Here is a 24,666-nt window from a genome sequence, read left to right as displayed (position 1 = left end):
AATGCTCCATCCCTGGCGGTGTTCAAGTCCAGGTTGGACAGAGCCTTGGGTGACATGGTTTAGTGTGAGGGGTTGGAACTTGAAGATCTTAAGGTCCTTTCCAACCCTATTCTATGATTAAAGAAACCTAAATTTGCAGCTGATTAGGCATTTCAGTCAGTTAATGCTCAATTAAAAATGAATGTCAAGGCCTGAGTTAGGCTAGGTGATGGATTAATATATTAGAAATGAAAGCTGTGATAGAATTGAGTCTACCTCAGTGTGACTTGCCACCAAGTTATTGCTGTTGATGCAAGTTTCTTGAAATTAGTCTGATATAAAAGTGAGTCATGGAAAAATGAGAGAGAATCTGAATTCTAAAATAGCAGTATCTTCACTTCAGTGGCCATCCAGTTTGTATTGGTCAAAAATAGTGTTTCACAGTTAAGCAGCAGGAAAGCTTGGTGTGAGACACTCACTGGATCAAGGTCAGACTGGAAAGGATCATAAGCCAGGGGAAGAACACCTCTGCAATACCTTTTCCTTGCAGCCTTCACCATTGCTTGCATTGTCTAGTTTTATACCTATCTTAAAAGATCACTATGTGAGAGGTATAGTAAAACTATGGCTTTAACATTCACTGAGGCAATGCACTAGTTTAGCACTTAGCTTTCACAGTACCCTTGTTACTAGACAAAAGAAATATAAAAAACATGGCAGAAAACCCATGCCTTTCATTCCTGGTGTTTGCTATTGTGGGAATAAAGTATTTGTTGGCTTTGAATTTTGCTGTATGTTAAAATTCCATTTCTGTAGCACACTTGAACTGCTTAAACTGGTTAGCTTTAAATTCTCATAGGTTGGTTTTTTGGTTTTGTTTCTTTTTGAGACCTGTGTGATTGAATTCTATGCTTGCCACTACTTTATTACTCAGAGCTCCCTGAGTTTTATAATAAACACTGCTGTTAAAGGCCTGGAAAAAATTTGAACTAGATGATCTTAAGGTCCTTTCGAACCCTAACTGTTCTATGATTCTATGAAATATCGCATTATCTATTAGTTGTTGTAACGGAAATGTTGTCATTTCTTAATGGACAATGCTTCCCAACTGCTTTTTTTTTTTTATTAAGGGGAGGTTTTGCTGTTGATAAGCTTTGGAACCACTGGTACTTTTTTTGCAATTCAACAGTCATAATAAATGATGTGTATTTAGCAGATAGGTTGTACATAAAGAAGTGACACATGCAAATTAGTATTTTTTAAAGTATTAGATTTTCTTCTACAGCTCCTTCATCAGATGTGTAGAATAACAAGTGTCAAAACAGTATGTGTCAGGCATTCTGAATCCTGAGTTCTATTTATTTTGTAATTTGTATGCCTCTTTTTAAAAATGACCTCAGCATAATAAGCAACACAGGCTTAAATATTTTATAAGCTTATATCTTGCAAATAACATACTTAGAAGTTTCATAAACAGTGTTTGTTATTCTTGTGCTATGTGGAGTGGTTTTAGTAACTTACTGAAACTGTAGCATGATGGAGTGACTAAACTGAAAATATTAACAAGGCTAGATCTCTGTCTTCCTCACAGTGAAATTATTACAGTCCTAAACTGAGAGAACAAGATTGCTTTCATACCCAAACATTTCTCATGTATATTTACCTGAAGTATCTCAGCAGAAATACTCCCTGAATAACGTAAAAAAGAATAGGACAAGAATTGGAAAAATGAGCTATGGAAAGGCCAGAGGAACTGCAAACACCCCTATAACAGCAGCTGCACTGCATCTGACCAAGAGACCATTTATCACACTCCAAAAGTCAGACACATGGGGAAGCAAAAGGTAAGAAAAGCACAAGCCTGTGCACATCTCGGAGCTTGTTGTACATTGCTTCAAACAATTCTTAAGATTTACTCTAGTAGATGTAGCCTGTGATGGCTTCCTCTTCTGAGTGTGTTCCCTGTTTCTCCCTTGAATCCTTCTGCATTTTTAGCATCCTTTGGAAAAACAACGATTCCACAGCTCTGGTACATCTTGTTTTGAATGTAACTCCTCCTACCTTGTATTATTGGACCCCTAGGGAAAAATACTTGAAGAAGTGATACCCTGTGCCTTCCTTAGCTTTGACTTGATGCCAAGTAGAGAAAATGGATATAAAAAAAGGAGCTGACGTATTTTACATGTGAAGAACACAATCCCTTGATGTACTTCAGTGCTAGAAAACTTTTTTGCAGAATTAGAAATTTTAATTAAAAATAATTTAGTTAAAAATTCTCTCTTAAGGTGCTTGATTCATTGCTGTGAATGGGACTTAATCAGTGAAATCTTTAATGAAGCAAATAGTAATTTTTCCCTCTGGTTATGTACCAGACATATTTTATGTAGCTATGAACACCTCTAAGTGCTTTTACAGCGATATCTGCAAACCACTCTTCTCTCTTTCTCTCACACTACCATTAGAGGCATAGAAGTGACCTTGGCTTAGTCTGTCACTTTCAGTTCTTGCATTTCAAGAGATTCTCTGTCTTTTTACAGAGAGTGGCTGTTGCTGCTATTGGCAATAAGGTCATTTTATTCATCTATGATGTTATACCCCTCATATGTGAGCACAGTAGGCTCTTTCATAGCACATTATTGAAATGAATGGCAAAAGTAATCACATCTTTCAATCATAAAATAGCAGCATTTCCTTTCTGTTTAGCGAGAGATCTCAGAGGGAATCTCTTTATTTTAATTTGTGATTGAAAATGGTTACAGAGTGTTGTAATACATTTAGACCTTAATTCAAGCAAGTCTGGTTTAAAACTGAAGAGAAGTTCCTGAAGTATATCTGAGATGTACCCAAAGTATACCTAATCAGACTAAGATGGACTCCTAAGTTAAAAGGAAAATAAAATGGAAAAGAAAGCATCACAGCTTTCCCTTCCAAAATAATAATAATAAAAAAGGCATGAAAAGAAGCAGAAGCAAATTATTATAGAAGGTTCACAAGGCAGAAGAGCATAATTTGTACAGTCCGACACCAGGGAAATGTGTCCTATGGATGCTGCATCCTTGGATCTGTGTTGAAATAAATCTGCCTTGTCAGTATATAACTTGGGTGTAGCACATCTTCCATAGTTGTACTAAATAGGCTTAAACCTTACATTTCTCAGGCCTCTAATATATGTTAACAGACCAGCTATTCTAGGAGATCTTTGGTCCTGTTCATGTTTCATCTCCATTCCTGATTTATTCCTTAGTTTACCTTCTGTTGCTGAGGCTGTCAGTCTTGTGCTCTAAATACTGCATGTAAAGATTGCATCGAAGACATCATGGTAGTTTGGTCTTCATAGAATAATACAAATCCATCACAAGCTTTCAGTCAGTGTTTTCTACCAGTCTTAGTAATGTCTGACATCAAGTAGTTTAGTTGTCATGACTTGGGAACAGTAGACTACTTAAGAAAAAGATTAATGGCTCTCCACTTTGAAAATCCTAAAGGAGCAACTTAATGCTTCCTTAAAAATCAGGTAACAGCAAAGCTTCTAGTCAAGTAACGTTTAATCCTTACTCTTCATTGCTTTCTTTTGGTTGTTTCTTTCTGTCTTCCAGGTGTAAACACTACCTAAGGGAGGATTTTCTGACTGACCTCTCTAATCCATATCAGCTAGTGTAGTAATGATTGTATAAAGCAGCTGGCTGCATTCTCCCTTTGGGCTACCTCCCCAGACACAGAGCAAAGCACAGCATTGCCTGGCAGTGCATGCTCTTACTATGGGCCTAAACACTCATGGGTTCTATTTATAAAATGGAGAGAAGGATTAGGAAAGCTGGTCAGAAAGGATGAAGCAAAGATCTGTCTAAAAAAGTCAAAATAAGAGGGGATAAACTACAAGGGATCAAAAGGAATGTCTTTCACTGCTGTTGTTTCACCTTTGGGAACTTTTTCACTGGATGAGAAGCTAGTAGGAACCAGAACTACACTTCATCTTGGTAGTGTTAGCCTTTTACCACAAGCTATTCAGTCTCTTACTTACCAGTACAAAATGTCTGTATTCTGTAAATAGTCATGCTAGATCTTGTCCCACACAGGGTCTTCCACAAAAATACCAAATTACAATTCTACAGAACACTTGCTTATACATAAATAACTGCCTGTTCTCTGGATGTGTGGGGAGGTAGGGAGAAGTGGAATGAGGAATTGTTGCCCAAGGCAGCAAAAAGGAAAAAGCTTTTAAATATTTTCTTTATTCAAAGCAGAAGCGTCTGCTATTTCTGACACTGATGAGTGTTGTCAGCATTAACTGGCAGACTTCTTTTTGATAGATGCAAAGAAAAGTTCTTTCACCAGCAGTACCCATGTTTAGACCCAGGAGTTTATGGGAGCAACCTCCTGGCAATTGCAGGCTAATGTGTTGGGAGCAAACAATAAAAAAGACCTCTAAGACAAAACAAACCCACAACAAACACACACCCTCCTGGCCAGACCCTCTGTTAGAAGGGTTAAAGACCTGATTCTGTAATGATCCATTTGTTTTAGTTTTATTCCCTGACATAAACATTTATTCTTTAACCCCACAAAGACACTAGTATAATGTTTTGTAGATAACAAGATGCTTTGGTTTTATATTAATTCCAGACAGGACAGTATTCTTTGGATACAGAGGATCAAAATATAATAGCTTTCGAAGTGAGGGTGAGTTGGGGTTCTTTGTTTTTGGAGAAAGGCGATGTCCTCATGGGGAAGAGAAAGGAAGCTTGTTCTGCAAGATGTCCTCTGAAGCCTAGAGCTGACAGCTGAGCTGCTTTACCAAGGCCATGGGGCTAAACACCTGAAGCACTCTTTTTGCGACAGAAAGGGAGGGAAATACCTTTCTCCATGTCAATCTGCCTTATTGCAATCTTTTAGTGCTTCTGTATTTGAGTGTAAAAGAATATTCACAGTGTCAGATGGAAAGGAGCTTGGCTCTACTTGACTCCATTGACTTTCAATCCTACTTGCTCTGCATCTTACTATTTTTCAACACATTTAAAGTCTGAATTCATTACTAAGCACAGTGCAGTCTGAAGAATTTATTTTCCTTAGTGTTAACCAGAGAATTCTTTGTAAGTTTTAAACTTGGTTTTGTTTCCTGGAGCAGGAATGTGGAAGTGTTATTGTGATACAGGAGCACTAGAGTACAGATGCTTCAAGGCAGAATGTTGCATTATGTTTCTGGAATAGTAAATTGTTAAAGCAATCATGACTGCTCTATAAGACTGAGCTTTATTTGAGTATTTAGAAAATGCATGATCAAAAAAACTAGGAAAAATCAGTGAAAAGTTCTCAAAAACGAGGGAAGAGAAAATGAATCATACATAAGCAGCCACGCTTTTACTAAATCAAAGATCATTTGCACTAAAGGCAGAATGGTAATAGCTGTATAACAGGATGCAGTGATCTCCAGTATTCCTGTATAACCAGAAGCAGGCAAGAATGGAAGAAAACTAGAAAATGCCTCTTGTCTCCTAAAATTCTCCATAAATGGAAACCTACTGGAAAGTGACCCATGTCCTCTGTGCCTATAGATCCTGGAAGTGTTCTGTTTCTCTTTGCTCCAGGCAGAATGCTGGTTTATGAGTATTTTTGCCAGGTGTTGTCACTTCCACTTTCTAAATAAAGACTGTGCGTGTGTTCTAGGAACCTGTTCTGTATGCACTTGCTATGGCTGATGGTCTCATCAGAAAATACAGAACTGTATGAAAGCAGTGACAAGCAAAAGAAAGGAAAGGTTCTCAGGAAAGAAATTTAGATGCAACTAAGAATCGGCATTAAGGCATTGGGCAAATAATGGTGTCTTTCTCAGCTTTGGGGACCTGCATAAAAGCAGTGTGCTCACGAGGACCTTTTGTGAAAGTAAAAAGTTAAATTCATGGCATACAGCAAGCGATTTACCTTCTCTCAAAAGGTAGAAAAAGGTGGAGGAGAGAGCCATGAAGAGATGGTAAGGATGGTTCTTTACTTAACCAAGCACAGTATTAGCACTTTTGTGTTGATTGTGCCTGCTGTGTATTTACTGGCTCTGCAGGATAAAAGCAGAAGGGTAGATTAGGATGTGGCAAAAGGTCTAAGCATGGTTCTGTCTGATGGTATCAGTCTTTAAAGGAGCTGGTACTGCAGTAGTAACTCAGAGGGAGCTGGAGCATTTTCATCTAGTGAGTTACATAGATGCTATGCAAAGTTAGCCATTTCGGTAGGGTAGGAGAAACAGAAATAAAGCAACACTTCTGTATACAACACGCATACTCTATGTGAGATGGAAAAGCAAAGAAAGCCTACGATGTCAATGTTTCATTTGTTTTCCTACTCTAGAGGCAGAAAGCCAACTCTATTATATTCTCTAGATTAGCAAATTCTCCCTATCCCATTCTAGACAGCTCTGCCAAGACCTTTCCCACTGGAAGACATGAGAGCCCAGGTTCTCCCTGCCTGTCTCCTGAAAACTCCTTTACCATGGTTCGGGAGGTAGGTGTGGTGACTTCCCAGGCTTTCCCCTCTGGGCTGGTGTGTTCCCACAATGGAACGGGGTGGTATTTAGCTTTTTGTGACTCTGTTGCATCTTGTATATGCATTTTTACTGAGATTTTGCAGAGAATATTGCAGAGGTCGGGATTTTTTTTTTCTGATGTTTCTTCTTTTATGGTATTTCCTGTTGATTCTTTTCTCTAGAGTAAGATGTTTAAAAATATTCAGATCTCTGGGGGTGTTACTCAGCAACATCTCGATATATTTACTAGATCTGCAGAAGTGCTCTGTGAAGCAAAACCTGACACATACACATATGATTTATAGTGACTCACCTTTTCAGCCTAGAGAAATATGAATCCTTTTGTAAATCAAGACGAGTTGTCCCTGTATTTGATGCTCTAAAGATGTAGTGTATATAAAAAAAAAAAAAAAGGACTGGTGAGTAACAAGCATTCTATAAAACACAAAAAAGAGCTTGTGGAAAGACACTGACTAAGACTGAAGTAATACAGCTATTGGTGCTGAAAAAATCAGGAAAAATCCTGATACGGTTCACTTGCTTTTGAACTGGAAGATTTCAAACACCACTGAAAGTTGCTCACCAGCTAGAACCTGATTTTAAAGGTTAGTCATTGTCCTAAAGAAAACATAGCCCTATAGCCCTGGGCTAAAGTCAGCTTTTGCAAAAAAAATGAATGAGATTTTGTTGATGTGGTGAATTGCTCATAGGGGCAATAAGGCAAATCAAGCTTACGACATTGCTGTAGTGGTTTCTTTGTGATTCTCACCCAATAATGCTTCCATATTTTTTAGATTTAATATTATAAAGAAAATTAGTATAAAAGATTAATATTAAAATAAAAAGCATCAACTAACCAAACCAAAATAGCCCGTAAAGTCTATCTTTTTGTACAGGTTAGGCTTGTTTTCTATGACCTTGTTAGAAACCAAGTCAGTTCTTGAAAAGTTTGGGGCAGCTAAGCCTCCTTAAAAGTTCAAGTGTCTGGATGTCACAAGAGCAAAATATGTACTAAAACTTTCATGTTTATAAAGGCTTTTCTGGGAGACTAATAGCAGCATTGATTAACAAATCAGTGGTAATCCTTTATTTGCTTCAGATACTAACACTACTGGTACTGTAAAGCACTGGATCCCCTAAGAGGCTGATGCTTATTGCCCATATGCTGGATGTCTCGCTGCGCCTTTGTAAGTAGGACCATGGTGGCTTGTGCATCTGCAATATCTACCAAATTATAGGATTTTGTCCATTTCTTGCTGATGAGTGTAATGTTAAAAGGAGACATAATTGTAAAGGAAAATATTCTGAAATACTACATCCATGTTACAGGCCAGAGATTTAGGAACAGCAAAAAACCTGAGTACCTGTCTACCAGAAGTGCTTTGCATCTTGCAAAGTTTTATTTGGCTGTGTTACTAACTACCTGTATGAGTAAAAACTAACAACTAACAACTTGTAAAAGGAAACTAGTTTTATCTATTGAATAGTGGAAAGCAGTTTTTTAGGCTTTAAGGAATTCCAAAATAATTTTATTCAATTATAAATGCAAAGAAAAAATTTGGTGCCTTGTTAAAAGTGCCTGCTGCCCGTTTCTTAGTGGTTAATTTTCACCACTGGATATGTTAATCAGTAGCCTGTAAATCGAAAACTTGAGATAATGGGAGAGTATTTCTAGATTTTAGAAACATACAGTTCATATGTTTACATTCTGTAATATGATCTCAGTAGCTGTTTATCTATTTTAGTCATTCTGAGAACTAAACAAGCTAGTAAAGAAAAATCATATCTTCACTGGGTGTTTCCTGCTTCACGTTAACTGCAAAGTCTGGTTTAGGCTTTCATTTCTCCATCCGTGATTCTGCTGGACATAGTAGTTCAATGCAAGCAATGGAATCAATCATTTGAACTCTTTTGCAGCAGAAAATCCTTTCCTTCTTTTACAGCAAGATTTGCTTTGGTTAGAAGTGTAATCCCAAGCTGGTGCACTTCATTGCCCCCCACCCCCATGAAAGCTGGGGAGGTATGATACCATATAGGGTATGCTATAGGGTGCCTATGCTTCCTGCTGCCTAGACTGACTCTGTGTTCTGCATTAAGGCTAGGCAGCAGCAACGGCACTGCTTCCGCTTGCGACTGATGACTAAAATCAGTGGGAATGTGGAGTAGAGTGCTGAGTCAGGAAAAAACAGGCAGCTTCACCTTGGGCTAAATGATGGAGAGAACAGATATGCACAAAACAGCTGTTGAAAAAGCAGTTATCTTCTTGAAGAGAGGAAATGGTTTGAAGATAGACTTCCCTGGGGATGAGTAACCCGACTGTATAAAATCGGTATTATTCCTCTGGCCTGTTATTTAGCAACTGCTGACAACAAGCAGTAGTGCTGCACACAGCCAATCCTTAGAAAGCCAGAAGTTATCATTTGGTAATGCAATTCTGATACCTTAAAAATTATGTATCCCTCACTGTTTGTGTAATGTTGTGAAGTTGTGCAATCAAGAAAAAAATCCTCTTTTTCCCTAAACTACTGACTTACTAATCAAAGTACCTATAAACCATTTTTTAGTTTATTGTCCTACTTGCTAGAATTTAGTAAGTTACTAACTCATCTACAGTTTCGCATTGATTGGGTCTGTAGTACAACAGTTGCAAGAAAAGTCAGTAAATAACAATAAAAATTCACCTTAATGATTTATTTATTTATTTATTTTAATCTATGAACAGGTGGCCAAGTTAGGAAAATTAGCAACAAGTATCAAATCTAGGTATAAGAACTCCTCCTTTTCTCGATAGAATAAGAACCCTTAAGATGGCTTCTTTAAGGAATTACTATTATTGCTTGATATCAAGAACAAGTGACTGGAGCACAGAATCTGGTGGTTCTTTCTGGCTCTGCCACAGATTTACTTGAACGAACCACTGTGTGCTGCTATTTGTCAAGCTCTGATACGCTTTACTGAGGACAGAGAAATTATGAGAATGAGTAAGTGGAAACATATGGGGGTTCTCCCTTTGTGTTAACCATGAGATTGCTGAAAAACCTACGTTTAAAATGTACTTTTTTTAAGCATAAATGTGAAAAATATTACTGCTTACAGTGGAGCAGCAGCACTGCAGGGTTGTGCAAGTTTTGAGGTGATGTGTGTATTTCTAGATGGGAAGAAACAATTAAGAACTAAAGCATTTTAAACATAAAAACTGAACTTGCAGTCACTTTTCAGTGAGAATAATTTATTGTGAATTCCCCTCTCTCTCTTTCCATCCTTGTTTTCTTTTTTTCCCTTGTACGGGTAATCTTTCCAAATGAACTTGTAAAAAAAAACCAAGCCTTTTAACAGTAGGTAAGTGGCTGTAGGCTTGTCAAGAATCCATGGTGTACAACCTAGTTTACATATTTTACATCTGGCTTTTAAAATATTGCCATCACTCATCCTCTTTATTATATTTTCTGTTGACTTCAAGGCTACTTAATTTATCTTGCCTGTTAACATAAAATCTGGCTGTATTAAGAAATGTGTTGAAGTTATTTTTAATTTAAGGAAACTTCCTGTATGTATTTAGAGAGAAATTGAAATAATCACCCAGTATTAATGTTCAGTTCTTCCTCTTAGGATGAATTATACATGACACATTTGTTCTTGTAAGCCTAAATACCGCGGTATCAGTGAATGTAGGCTGATCGGACATTATTAAACCAAACCCAACAGGGACTGTCGCGTCAGCCCCGGCGGAGAGCGGTACAGCCTCCCGCTGGCTGGGCAGCGCCGCTCCCTCAGCGAGACCGGGCCGCGGCTGCAGCAGGCAGTGGGGAAGGGCGGGAGGGAGCGGCGCAGGGCCGGTCCCGCCTCCGGCACCACATGATGCCGCTTCTCCTTCCTGCCGCTCCTGTCCCGCGCAGAAAAGGGAACTGGGCGTAGGGCGGGAGGAAGTGATTTCTCTCTCCGCGCCGCCGCCGACCGCGGGAAACGCGGGGCCCCTCCATATCCCCCATCACTTCGCTTCGTTCCGGCCGGGCCGGGCCGGGCCATGGCGGGGCCGTGGTTGCGGCTGCTAGCGCTGCTGGGCGGTGCGCTGGCCCCGGGCGGCGCCTTCAACCTGGACGTGGAGCGCCCGGCCGTGTACTCGGGTCCCCAGGGCAGCTACTTCGGCTTCGCCGTGGACTTCTTCGCTCCCGACCAGTCCTCGTAAGTGCCCGCTCTCTTCTGCCCACCGACGAGCTACCGGCCGGCGTCTGTCGGGGCTGCCGCTCCCTAGGAGAAGGGGGGCCTGGCCCGGCCCGGCGACTCCTTTCCTTCCTTTCCTTTCCTCTGTTCTCTCCTCTGGCGGGATGCGGGCGAGGCTGCTGTTGTCCCGACGAGGTGTGGGAGGGCGATGCGAGACCGGGAGAGCAGCCCCCGTGTCAGCGGCCGGGCTGCTCCCTTGTAGCTCACATGGCAAGAGCTGACGCCTGGGCAGTTCTCGGAAGAGATTCGGAGCGATTCGTTGATGGGAGACGTTCGGTCGGGCCCGGTGCCGAACGCAGCTGATCAGCGGGCCGGAGCACCTCTGCTATGGAGACAGGCTGAGAGAGCTGGGCTTGTTTGGCCTGGAGAAGGGAAGGCTTCGGAGAGACCTTAGAGCAGCTCCCAGTGCCTGAAGGGGCCAACAAGAAGCCCGGAGAGGGGCTTTTTACAGGGGCATGTAGTGACAGGAAAAGGGAGAATGATTTTAAATTGACAGAGAGGAGACTTAGATGATATGTGAGGTAGAAGTTCTTTCCTGTGAGGATGCTGAGGCGCTGCACAGGGTGCCCACAGAAGCTTTGGCTGCTCTGTCTTTGGCAGTGTTCAAGGCCAAGTTGGACGAGGCTTGGAGCAAGCTGGTCTAGTGGGAGGTGTCCCTGCCCATAGCAGAGGGTTGGAAGTGGATGAGCTTTAAGGTCCCTTCCAACTCAAACCCTTCTGTGATTTCATGATACAGTTGTGATGATTTCATGAACGAGCTATGCTGAGCTGTGCCTGTCCCCTCTGGGCTAGCAGCTCCAGTGGCCGTGGTGGCGCACACAAAATGGGGTCTCTGTGGCAGGATCCTGGCACTGTGTGTTGTGCACAGCCACTGGCACAGCGGGGCAGAGCCACGCCACCCCCAGCTCAGCTCCGTCTGCTCCCGATCCAGAGTGGCTCTGCCTGCTGAGGCCCTCTCACTGGGAAGCAGGCTCCCAAACGTGGCACAAACTGCACTGCTAGGTTTTCTGAATAGCCTTATCAGTCCGTGGCTTATGCAGCTAGCGGTGGTGATAAATAGAGTGTAGAAAGATGAAAGTATGGCATTTTGCTTCATTATATCTCATGGGCTTTGTCCCATTGAAATCTCAGAATTTCCACCGTTCTCTTTATTGGCTGCTCTTTGCAGAAGTGCCTCGTATGGGTTGCATTGTGTCTGTGCGGGTCACAAAGCTGTTGCTGACCCTGGAAAAGAAGTTCCATGTAAACACTCTCTGCATCTGCTTCCTGAATAGGTTCCCATTTCATATTACACGACAACTAAGCAGAGGCTGATGTATTTCAGACTTTTGAATAGTCGTGGCACTAACTTCGAAGTCATGGTGTTGCATAGTCTGCATTTCTCAAGTGTGGGCTACATTAAGATCCAGCTTTTGTCACTTTTCCCCCTCCTTTCCTATCTTAAGAAATGGCTGTAAAGCTGAAAAGGCTGCTGGCTTCTGTCATGCTGTGGGGATTTCTCTAACTCATAAAACCTTATGAACAAATTTTATAGCTATTGAGCAAGCCTTTTTGCAATGTATCAGCCTAGCTTTATTTGCATTTCTTTATTGCCTACAATATTAGAAGTCATCCTGTCTTGACTTGCATGTGTTGCAACATCTTTCTGTGCTATCTTAATCCTGTTTAAGTCTTGGTACTTAAGAAAAATATTCTATTTGTGTTGCTCCCTTTATTTTTAAGTTGGAATGTGTGGCTGCAAAAAGTTATCAGGAGACTGGTAAATGTGGGTGGTAAACTTTCTTCCTTGCTTTCTGATAAGGACCTATGTAAACTAACTGTCATTGGAATCACTGTTTGGAATCTTTCAATTATTTTTGTAATAGCTAGTGATCTCAAAGTGCGTGGCTGTAAAAGAAAACACTGATGGCTTTTTTCTTTTAGTAACTTGGAACACTAGTGGTTTTCAGGCAGCATGGAAGACTCCTTTATATCTTTACAGGAATGTTTTTCTCTTTTTTTTTTTTTTGGGTAATTAGAAGTTACTGTGTATCTGCTAAGTGAAATCCTGGTGTTGCACCCCCTGGTGCTTAAATTTAAGCTCATAATTGGAACAAAGTAGCTATGCAAATTTTACAGGAACAGGCTCTAATGGTATTAGGTTACTTTGGTGAAATTGTATTTGTCGCCTTTTCTCCATATGGGTACTAGAGATTGGGTGAATTTAGTTGAGCTAAAGCTACTTGGATTGACTAGCTTGATAGCAAAGGAGAGTTATTAGTTCCTGAATGCTCAAGCAGCTGTTTCATAGTGTATTTTGACCTGCTGGATACCAAAATAAAGCATATTTAGGAGTCCAGTATTAAAGCCCTGTTCCAGTAATCTTGTATCAGGGTGGTATGTGATGCCTGGTAGAGGGCATATAATACACAGTTGCTGAACATAACCTTATAAAAACTAGAAAAGGTTTCTCATACATGCCATGGTTTAAAAGAATTGCATTTGACAGTCTGCCTTCGAGTTTATAAGTACATGGAAATACCAGTTTCTCTTTATTGGCCCATGGCAAAGTACTGGTGAGTGGTTATTGCTGTAAGCACACTGACCAAAGCTGTCAATGCACTCGAGTTTCATCTGCAGCATTGTGCTGCATCATGTGGAGGTGGGCAGTATCAAATCATAGCTGGTGTATTCCTATGGAAAAACCAATTTTTCCGTCTGTTGCCCCTTTCACAAAGTATGTGGACTAGAGGCTTCTCTGTCTCTAATTTGTATGTTATTATAAGACCTACCACAATCTGCTCTTTTGTTCTGTGATGAGAAAAATGCTTGATTTTTTTTGCTTTGGGAGAAACAGTGTCTAAACCTTTGTGGAGTTACATAATGATTTATTTTTTGGTAACCTTTTTAATAAACCTTATAACAAAGATTATTGTAAAAAAGTGTTAAAATACATGATTAGAATAGGAATGATTTTTTTTTTTTTAACAAGTATTTAGTGTGGGGGGGCTTATCAAAAGCTAGTGACGTAAGAGTAAAGCGGAAGGCAAGCTACCACTTGTTTAATAGATTGTAATTATGACTGTGTTTTTTTCCTTGGCATTAGATGCTTATTTTTAAGCATTTCTGTTATGCCCAGAGAGAACATTTTAAGTTGATTGGTGCATTTCAGATTCTTCTTGAAATCTTGAATGGCAACTAAGGAAGACAAATGGATTGCCAGCTAGCCTGGATTTTCTCTTCAGGTTCACACCAAGAAATTTTTAAGCTTCTGAAAAATTGCATGGTTGAGAACTAGGGCTTCTGTTGGTCTGCAGATGAATTGAGCTTTGATGAGATACCACCTGTTTATACCTGGTATTTACATGTTAAGAAATATGAACTTAGCTCTGTGCTAAAGTGAAGTCTGGGAGATGACTGAAAACCAGAGCAAGGCTGGTAAGCCTGGATCTGCCTACCTGTAAACATTCTCCTCAACCAGTCTTGCAGCTTGTTCAGCGTTCAGCAGTTTCAAAACTAACTAACCATAGTGCCTCATTGTAAGACTTGTGCTTACAGGCTAGTTTCCCTCTTAAACAGTCTAAATGGAAGCAACAGAGCAGATGCTGATGAAGTGTTTAGTTTTATATCTTCTCTATGTCTTTGTACTTCAAATTTACTACCCTCAGGAAAGTGCTGATGAGTCCAGTATATTTTGGAGGTGTCACAGTCCCTAGAAGATGTTAATAGCCTGTTGGAAGATGCTAAGAACCTTGTTTGGTATGAGTTCTTTTTTCGATCTGTTGCTTACTTGGCAACTTGTGAATTTTACCACCTCACAGGCATGATCTCTTTAACAGTTTCTGCTCGAAGTGCATGTAACATATTAATATAAGCAGAGATTTATAAAAGCACAACAGATTTTAGTAAGAGGTGATTAGTGTGTACTGAATTTCAGTAAAGATGCATCATTAATGTACAAACCTGGGCTTGACCATCACTTGGGTACTTGGAGATTATTTTAAAAAGTGTTTGCCTAGTACTAGGCTGACTCACCAGTTTGTAGCTTCTGAGCTCAGACGCACTGCTGTTTTGTTTATACGTTGTTTCCATTTTTTACCAGCTTCCTTGAATTACTCTTATGCACAAAATTAACCAGAAATGATGCCAGCCAATTACTTTTTTTACATTACAGAAATACATGATTTCCTGTTCCGCTGCATACATATGTATATTTGAAAAGGAAAAAAAGAAAAACCCCAATTATAGAAGTGTTTATCTTGTTTTTAAATGTCATTTTAAGTAGGACAGAATAATTTAATTTTCTCTTGTTTTGGTAAATGTTGGTGGGGTTTGTTTTTTTGCCAGCTTTTGCTTACAGAAATAAAGGGACCCAAGTCCTGAAGCCTAATAAGAATTTCTCTGAAACTCAAAGTTGTTCTTGCCAGATTTAAATTTGAATGGGCAAGGCTTTTGATTTATTAACTCTTCAGATGTTTTAAAGTAACAACGTGTATGCCTTGGGTGCCGAAACTTTTGTTTTATTTCTTTTTACTGCAGGGTATTTCTTCTGGTGGGAGCTCCAAAAGCAAACACTACCCAGCACAACATTGTAGAAGGAGGCCAGGTGCTCAAATGTAACTGGAATTCCAACAGAAACTGCCAGCCGATTGTATTTGACTCCACAGGTAACATGTAGCTTGTTGTGAGGGGAGATGGGCTGTCTCTGCTCTATTCCTAGTGTGAGGGAGCACAAGAGATTCAGAATCACATGGGATTTCTTTGTAGTTGATGTGAATGCAGCCCTTCTTAGACTAGCAACCCATCAAGGTTTGGTGTTTGTTTTTCTTTTTCCTTTTTTCTCTCCTCTGTTTTAGAATTCTCTTGTTACGTGCTGAAAGCTTGAGTGAGCATATGTTATTTTTCTTTTGTTTTAACCTATTTGTATTTCTCCTCTGTACTTTCCAGCAGTCCTAAAACATTTAGCAGCCTAATTCAGAACAAACCCTAAGGGTGTTATTACCTATTAAGAACATGTCATGTGAGGAAAGATATTATTTAATATCAGCAAAGATGGTATAGGCAGAAGTACTCGGAAGTTTAATCTGAAACTGGGGGTATAAACTTCAAACTGGAATTTTTTTTTTTTGTTATTTTTCTCCTCATACAGCTTCATGTGATTTGTGATAGCAGCAGTCAAGGTACCTCCGGTCAGAGGCATTACTTACCGATTTCTGAAGTATACTATAGCTGATCAGCAGCAATGCAGACTTTAAACATTTCACTCGGTCTTCATGCCCTTGTACACACAGTATTTTCCACAGACTGTGGCAAGTTATATGAGAATGCATTGCATGTACTTTTCTGCTCAAGCCACTCAGTGTTGAATCCTGTTTTCCACAGCATGTGGAAGGAAAAACCTTTCTGTGTCATGGGATTGGGTTAGCAAGACCTATGTGGCAGGGCAGAGGAAACACTTGTGCTTTTAAGGTCTAGCTGGTTATAGTTCATTGTTGCCTCCATTGGAATTTTGACTTAGCAGTCTAAAGGCTGTTAGATTTATGTGACCTTCTTAAATTGTGTACAATACAGTGGAGAAGCTCTTCTTTCAATTCCATTGTCAAAATATACCGAAAAATGTTGTGATTAGATTTCTGAAATCTGCATATATTTTTCTAAAACATGTTACAGTTCTCTTGCAAAATAAAAATAGTAGTATCTAATGGTAGTACATATAGAGGCTGATAAGTCATTATCAGTCTCTGTACGTCACTCTAGAGGAATGTTTCTGCTAGATACTTAAGATCTCTAGTAAGCTGTGTCTCTGATTAATAATCACCACTAATGTAATTAATAGCCAAAAAACTTCTGGTAGGGAAAGACAAACCACATGGGTAGGTTCTAGATGCATCTTCATGTGGGAATTACAGTGCATTTGTCTGCTTATACTATATATATATATATATATATATGAACATTTACATTCCATATGCCAGGCAGAGTAAATAGATGCAGGGGACAGGCTGCTTTGCTGTTCATCTGTGCTTAGATTATATGGTACAGTGAATAACAGACTTGTTAGCTGCTTGAAATTTAACAGTAAAACCAGCAGGTCATAATGGCCTAAGAGGATTTTTCAGGCACGTTTTAACTCATTCTAGCTTTGTGGCAATGAATTGGGAAATAATGCATTTGTCAATTATTCTCTGGGTAAAAAGCGCATTGTGTTTCAGTATAATAAAATAATAAATGCACGAAGACAAAAGAAAATGTCTTTCTCTTTGTGCATAATAGAATGGTTGATTCCCTGTGTTATGATGACAGTGTCTTACTGCCAGCCCAGTGTAAACCCTCACCCCGGCCTGCCTCTACCTCATAAGGAAACAGGGGTTAGGGACAACTTGTGATTCATGTTGCAGGAAATGCAAAGCAGATTTGACTACTGATTTTTGGTGCTAATGCGAAGGTGCTTTTGGTAGATGATTAGGCACAGCCTCTAAAAGAATTCAGGTTCATCCATCACTAGTTCAACATTTGTGCAATATGATGTGGTACCTCCAGAGGTATTGCTTATCTTTGCAGTACAAGGCAGATTTTTATATCATCCCTCACTCCTTCCCTCCGATTATTTAACTGTTTTATTAATGAAAAAAGCAGCACAGGTTCTGCGCAATTAATTAGAGGGATTCTTCAGAGTTCTTTTCTAACTGTGTACAGCTAATGAGAAATCTGACCTGGGAAAATGAGGACATTTGTACCTGTGGCTTTTCTCTGTTTACCTGTTGATGCCAAACTCCCTATGTGGAGTTGCAAACTTGTAACTACTAGAAGGCATGCCCCTGTTCCTCCTCCTGCTTCCCCATGTCAGAGCATAGCTGCCAGCTCTCAGATGAGGCCAAGCCACTGCACCTTCCACACCGTGTCTGAGAGTGAGGAAAAGGCCATATTTCTGTGTGGTGAACACAACACAGTGTTCTGGCTCTGTGAGGTTGTGTTTGCTTGTCTCATGATTGTATCACAAAATAAATGCAAGAGTAGGGTTTTACAGAGGTCCATCAAGCAAGATTTTTTCTTCTTTCACAATTATTTTTTCTTCTTAAACATTACTTGTTTTTTTTTTTCAGTTAAGCTTTCCTCCAGCTTTACGGGTCATTTTCTCTTCCCCATCTGTACAAAGGCCGTGCTAAGCTCAGCTGCACGGTAGTGGCTGCACGGAATTGGGTCTTATTTTCAAACACTTGCTTTTGGCTTCAGTATCATATTAGCACAAATGCATGGTCATATATGTGAGACAAATGCAACAGCTATTATGTAGCCAAGGAGAAAAGGTACTAGCTGCTTTGTATTAATCTTTGGAAGAGTTGTTCAAGCCCTTACCTTATACCAGCATTGCTTGTTACTTGCATTTACTCTCACCTCAGCTCCTCTGGAGGAAAGCAATATTAAGCTGATAGTTCTTGTAGTACCAAATTTACTACTTTGTTTATTCTTTCCTGTGCATAACAACTCGGCTCTTTCAGGAAAGAAGCCGGGCAATAGAGGTCCATTCATGGAACTTGCAGCTTTCATGCTGGAAGTATGTATTGCCCTTCTCACCCGCCTGTAACACAAAAAAAACCCCTTGCAAGACCATATATTACAATTCTTAAACTGCTGGCTGAAAGTGTTCTTTTACTGTTCCTACACAACATATTTTCTCAATTAAAACAGCAGTATATTTGTGAAGGGGAAGAGGGATCTCCCCTTGTCCTACATCTCCCAGCACACTGGTTACGCTCATGTAAAAATACACTAGAGAATAATCTGTAGATATGTCTGTGTGCGTGTGTTTCTGTGCACATTATACTAATTGCTTTTGATATTCTAGTATGCATGGTGGCTTTGGAAGGCAAAATGTTTATATTGCACATTAACACTTCCCAACTGTAAAGATGCTTCGCTGTGGGGCTTCTGAGCATTTTAGCATTGACATCAGTTGGATTTGATTTAACACAGTTATGACTATGTGAAAATTGCCAAACAAACGTGTGATAGAAAATGCCCTCAAATTCAGGGGTGCATATAGCTGTACTAGATGTGCTTGTATGGCTATGGCCAGAAAGTTAGAATAAAAATATATTTTTTAAAGGCTTTCAGGTGTCAGTAGGCATGTATTTCAGGCTAGCTTTTGCACTTAGAAGCACATAAACTTAAAAAGGAATCAACTGCAGAGCAAGCTTGCTCACATGCACGCTTTTGTTGATCCTGTTGCAAAACTGAAATATGAAGCAGTCCTTTTATCTGTTACTGTAATGGGTTATCCTGCAACTGTAGATAGAAGTAGAGCTGAATTAAAAATGTTATGTGAGCACTGAACTCTTTTTTTTCTTATTTCTGTTTATCTTGTTAATTCAATAGCTGAACATGCCACTGTAACAAAACTAAAAGTTCTGGTATTTGACTTCTTACTACAATTGCCACAGCATCACCACAATTCCAATGGAATTGTCATGTAAAATACTTTGGATTTTTTTCCCTCTAAGTTAACTGTCAGAGTTTCAGAATGTGCAGGAGGCTTTATTTTTTTTCAGGACAAGCATGGGGAAGAATTTTTTATTCATAAGATAGTATATTCTTCAAGATTGTCATAAGCATAAACAAGATCAGTAATCCTTTCCTTTGCAAGATGTTTTACTTTTCATATTCAAACTACCAAAACCCACGAGTTATATAGGTCAAGGTGGGTAAGTATTTGTATTCACTCGTCTCCGTTCTTCACAGCAGATAATTTTGTGACTGAAAATTTACTTTTTGCTTTGTTTGTTTCTTCTTTATAAGATTCACAACATTCCCCTATTGCTATGGATTAAAACAACCTGGGAAAGCAAATGGTGGAAAAACTGCTCTTACAGCTTGCTGAGCCCTAGTACTGCTCTGTCTATGCAACTGACTGGAGAGGTGGTTCCTCCTTTTGAAAGCCTAACAGTTGGCTTCATCTGCCAGGTGCCTAGCAGCTTTTTCCAGGAAAAAGATATTTCTTGTGGGAAAAACTGTAAAAGGAATGCTTTGAATATAGCAGAATATTTTCTGTTTCTGGTCAGTTTTGAGACAAAGGTCCAAACCCATTTGTTTTAAAGACACATCTATTCTCTCTCCCTCTTCTCCTTCCACAGCCTTCACAGACTAGCACAGCAAAGCTTGCATAGATAGTACCAAATATTATTGAAAGTATTTCCCCAATCTTGCTCAGGGAATAGATTATTGAAGAGTTAAAGGTTGTTTTACGAGTTATATTTATTTTGCATAGTTGTCCATTTTTTGTATATAAAATTAAATGTGTCTTTATGTACAAGAGAAGGATCAAAAGCTCACTGAGCTAGACAAGAAAACCTGTGAGCAGAGCAGTTGTCAAATGTGCTTTTTAGGAAAATCAACAAGTCGTCGTTATGGTTTTATGTATTTTATAGTTTGGCATACATGGAATAGCAGCTAATTGTAAGACATACAGATAAATACCTTCATTATTTGGCCATGGAATTTTAGAGAGCAGGATCACTGTGAATTTTCATTCTGACAAAAACCCAAAAAATTCTTCAGAGACCTATTTAATCAGTTGGAGTTAATCAAGTGTACATATGTGAGCAATATGTAGCAAATTAATATAAACCAACTGAATTTTCTGTGTGCTTGTTTTCCAAAAGGAAACAATCTTTATCATTATTCATACTATTTTACTTTTCATCTTTGGGGTCCTAGCTCTTTATCGGTCAAGAAAAGTGGGAATTGTGTTGGTAGACATAGCATATCTTCATGCTCCCATGGCTTTTCATAAAAATGTAACAAAACCAGTTTTGTGATGATGAAGTTTCTCTTGCAAAAACCTGCCAGTTTTCCAAAGAAAACTTTGATCTAAAACCGTACCTGCTCCAGCATAGAATGCTCGAAAGCATAGCTCTTTGTTAGCATCCAAAAATGTGGTACTGAGAGTGTTTGAAGAGCTCCTGCACTTAGAATACTCTGATGAAATACTCAGCCCTATGAACTGTTACAAAGGAAAAGATGCTCATAAAACAACTTTGAATTTCTATGCTAATGAGTTGCAGATTTTGGGTTTAGCACAGGAAGATCTGCTTGGTCAGGCAATGTATTGTTTTACTCTTCTGAGACATGTAGTAAAATCAATTGATGCATTGCTCTATTATCAGTACTGCTTTTGGAAACAGCTTTCCCTACTGCTTTCATTCTCTGTTTCAGGTATCAAAATTCAGGACTGGGGAAACTTACAGAAGCTGTTGAATACTAAACACTAAAAGCATCTCAAATGTTTTCAACTCTGTGGTGTGTTTTTATTGCATTGGAAAAGAATTCGGTGTAGCCCCTTGTTGTAGAAGGTTTTATCACTTTGATAGTTGTGCTGTCCTTCCTCTCGCCACTCCATATGTTTTGAGGTACCAGAGTAATTTAAGAGAACTGTTTTGTTCTTAAATATTTTTAGATGAAATTCTAAGACTGGTTATTTTGACCTGTGCTAAAAAAAGAGAAAGAAGCTTTGAAAAGGACAATATTTGTAAAAAACTCTCCTGATTCCTCCTTATGCTTTCCCTTATGGGGGGGGTTTGTCTCCCCACCCATCCCGAAGTGGGTGGTTCTAGACAATAGGAGGCTTTGTCTGGAAGCTTAAACCACCAGTTTGGTATGGCTGTATCTATCTGTGACCTATGTAGTTTGAAGTGGGTGTTTTAACAGTCTTGCGCAGCTTTGTGCTGTAGCATTGTGCAGCATAAGGTTTGCCAATGTTGGAGATGTTATGACTGGAGTGGGTGTCACAGGCTTATATTTGTCTCCTGAAGATTTTCATCATTTATGCAAATGAGGCAGTTACTCTATCCTTTCCACTTATGGAATAAGGAGATGGATAAGGAAGTGTGGCATAGGTTGGTATTTTGTGCAAATACGCTGCTTTATTTTTAGATGATTGTTTTATTGGTATTAGGGTGCAATCTGTATGAGGATTTCAATCTCAAAGTCTATTGATTTAGTCAACAAGAAGGCAATAAATCTTGTAACGACCATTTATTCATTTGTAGTAAGATGGTTTGATATTTATCTTGCTAAATCTATCATTACCTCAGTCTCACTGTAGTTTGGTTGTTTATCATGTGTGCTGGTATAACTGAAGTCTGCTTTGGACTCTGCCTATGGCTCTGAATAAAAAAGAGGGCAGCGGAATGTATGAAACCTCCTCTGCATGTTGTTATAGCTGACAGTGGAAAAATGCTCATGCTTTTGTGATTAGGTATCCTCCTGCATGGATACTCTTGGCTCTGTGTGTATGTGTGGCTGGATCTCAACTATATGACTAGTTGGAAAAAAAATGTCTTACCTTATATTAGGCAAAAGGAAAAGATGCTTTTGTTCCAGCACCCCTCAGGGAAAAAAGCAGGATTCATACCTCCAAAGAGGGAAGGGGAATAGTGAGAAGTTCTGTATTTCTGTCCCCCTGAGTCATTAACAAAACACTGTGGCTAAACCAAGATTGCTCAACAGCATTGGGAGTTTCAAGTAAAGATAAGCTTGTACTCACTCCCTCTTGCCCCGTTAACTAAAGCTGAGATTTTGGATAGGAGATACCTTCATACCATGTAAATTTTTCATATTATGAAAACAGGGCTCTTGTATTATGTTTTTCTTTTGGCTAGCTGCATGAAGTTTTCATTTACCTAGAAGGGTCTTTTGAATTGGCAAAGTTACAGAGAGGTTTATTTTAATGGAAATTCCATGACTGTTTAAATTTTACAACCTCCTAAGTATTCACAGCATGATGACACTGAACCAGGCTTCATCAGCCTCATGACTCATGTTTATCTCAGTTAAGTGATAATAAGGCACTCAAGATTAGGGGCAAATGTTCAGGTGTTTCATTACAATGGAAACAGGCAGGAAGTTACAACTTATTCAACTGCAGTAATTTCGTAACAACACCATTGTTTCTGTGATAACATTTACATTGAAAAAAAACCCAACTGTTCAAAGCCGACAGACAAAAAAACCTAGCACTGAAAGAACTTTTGGATCTTTTTATTATACTTGGAAGATGTCTTAAACTATTTTTTCCCTTTTCTGCAATTTATCCCCAGCATCTCTCCACATTAGTTTCAATTTATAAATTTAAGTTCTTTGTAACACAGTAAAGTGATAATGTTTGTTTTTTTTTTGTCCAACAGCAACAACGCACCTATGTAATGGCTTTTTAAAGCAATTTCTGCCTTGACAACCCCATTACCCCACCTGGAAAGTACTTGGTGTGAGACAAAGCACTGTTGACTTGGCATGTCAGCCTTTTGTCCCTGATGTAAGAATTATATAAAATCATCATGTGATGTCTACTACAGTGAGAAAGAGCAAAAGAAAAACCATGGCATTAGCTGTCTTTTCAGATGTAAAATAACACCCTGTGGTCAAATGACATAATCCTGGAATTAATGATTCATCAAGTACAAGGCCCTGTAGTAGCTGCATTTTAGTCCAACACATAGCACTGTGTAAAAATTCAGAAAATTTTCTTGAATAAATATAGTCAGAACATAGTTTGTATTGCCTAGTTATATTTGTTAAAATGCCTTTTAAAAATAATAGAATCATAAAATGGTTTTTACTGTATGTAAAACATTATTTTACCAATGAAGTATCCCACATACTTGTATAGCAGTGTTAGTCTCATTAGCTTCCCTTAAGGATAAGAGTCAAGTAGTCGTAGAATCATAGAATGGTTTGTGTTGGAAGGGACTTCAAAGCTCACCTAGTTCCAGCCCTCTGCCATGGGCAAGGGCACCTCCCACTAGACCAGGTTGCTCCAAGGCCCGTCCAGCCTGGCCTTGAGCACTGCCAAGGATGGGGCAGCCACGGTGTCTCTGGGCAGCCTGTGCCAGGGTCTCAACAACCTCACAATAAAGAATTTCTTCCTCATATCTCATCTCAGTCTCCCCTCTGTCAGTTCAAAGCTGTTCCCCCTTGTCCTGCCCTACAGGCCCTTGTAAAAAGTCCCTCTCCAGGTTTCTTGAGGCACTGGAAGCTGTTCTAAGGTCTTCCTGAAGCCTTTTCTTCTCCAGGATGAACAAGCCCAGCTCTCTCAGCCTGTCTCCATAGCAGAAGTGCTCCATCACTCAAAGCATCTTTGTGGCTTCCTCTGGACTCATTCCAACAGGTTCACATCCCTCTTGTGTTGGAGCCCCAGAGCTGAACACAGTACAGCAGGTGGGAGTCTCATGTTGTCAGCGTCAGGACAAACACATAACCATTGGAATGGTTATATGAGGTGCTTTATTAAGGCGCCGAGAACCAGGGGTACGCACCCAAATCTGGTTCTAACCCCGTCACATCGCGTTCGCAATTTATACATTAGAAGTTTCGCAATAGGTATCAGGGATTGCTTCATCAGTCCTTTACGGCATCAGCCTCTCCTGCGCTTGCGCGGCCCCCTCTGGTGGTCGTCTGGTGGTCGTCCTGATGAAGTAAGGAGTCTTCCTCACTCTGTCCTCTTTTTACCTTGTTCTTTGGACAAATCCCAACCATTATGTGGATACAGCATTCTTTTATCTTCCCTTGGTATGTGGTTCAGGCTTACTTAATCTTAGGTTCTGCTAAGTTGGAGTTTCTCAGTACATTCTTTTCTACATTCCCTTTACTTTACAAGGTTATATTTGTTTCTATTCTTAAAGTCACCATTGTAGCGTTTAGTTATAAAGTAGCTAGGATACAAACCAGCACATTTGCAGTATTCAGTGTACGAAGCTTCTCTATTGATTTATGATTTCTAGACACAATCGCCTACTGGAACAGTATCTAAAATACAGAACAGCAAAGTTACAAAATTTTAACATATGTACAAAGGCTTTCTTTGCAAACTGCAAACTTTTCAAATATAATCACTACTAGAATGGTTTCAGAAATTTTCACCCTCCTGTAACAATGTGAGCAGAGTACAGGTGTAGAATCGTGTCCTTTAACCTGCTGGTCAC

The 24,666-nt window shown here is 39.5% G+C and overlaps 1 protein-coding gene across 1 annotated transcript in view; it reads left to right on the top strand.

Annotated features, from left to right (window-relative positions):
• Nucleotides 1-10,514: 10,514 nt before the first annotated feature.
• The window catches only part of ITGAV (integrin subunit alpha V), a gene marked incomplete at its 5' end in the record, with an annotated part of 44,740 nt that continues 30,588 nt past the window's right edge, over nucleotides 10,515-24,666 (top strand). Inside the window, 2 exons of the mRNA XM_080632146.1 lie at nucleotides 10,515-10,672; nucleotides 15,230-15,364. Of these exons, the coding sequence (XP_080488272.1) occupies nucleotides 10,515-10,672; nucleotides 15,230-15,364 (293 nt within the window). The remainder of the gene's footprint in view (nucleotides 10,673-15,229; nucleotides 15,365-24,666) is intronic.

The sequence above is a fragment of the Psittacula echo genome (assembly GCF_963264785.1).
Source record: "Psittacula echo genome assembly, chromosome: 20".
In the NCBI taxonomy this organism is placed as follows: domain Eukaryota; kingdom Metazoa; phylum Chordata; class Aves; order Psittaciformes; family Psittacidae; genus Psittacula; species Psittacula echo.
Note: the sequence above shows the minus strand (reverse complement) of the source record. Positions and strands in the feature narration are given on the sequence as shown.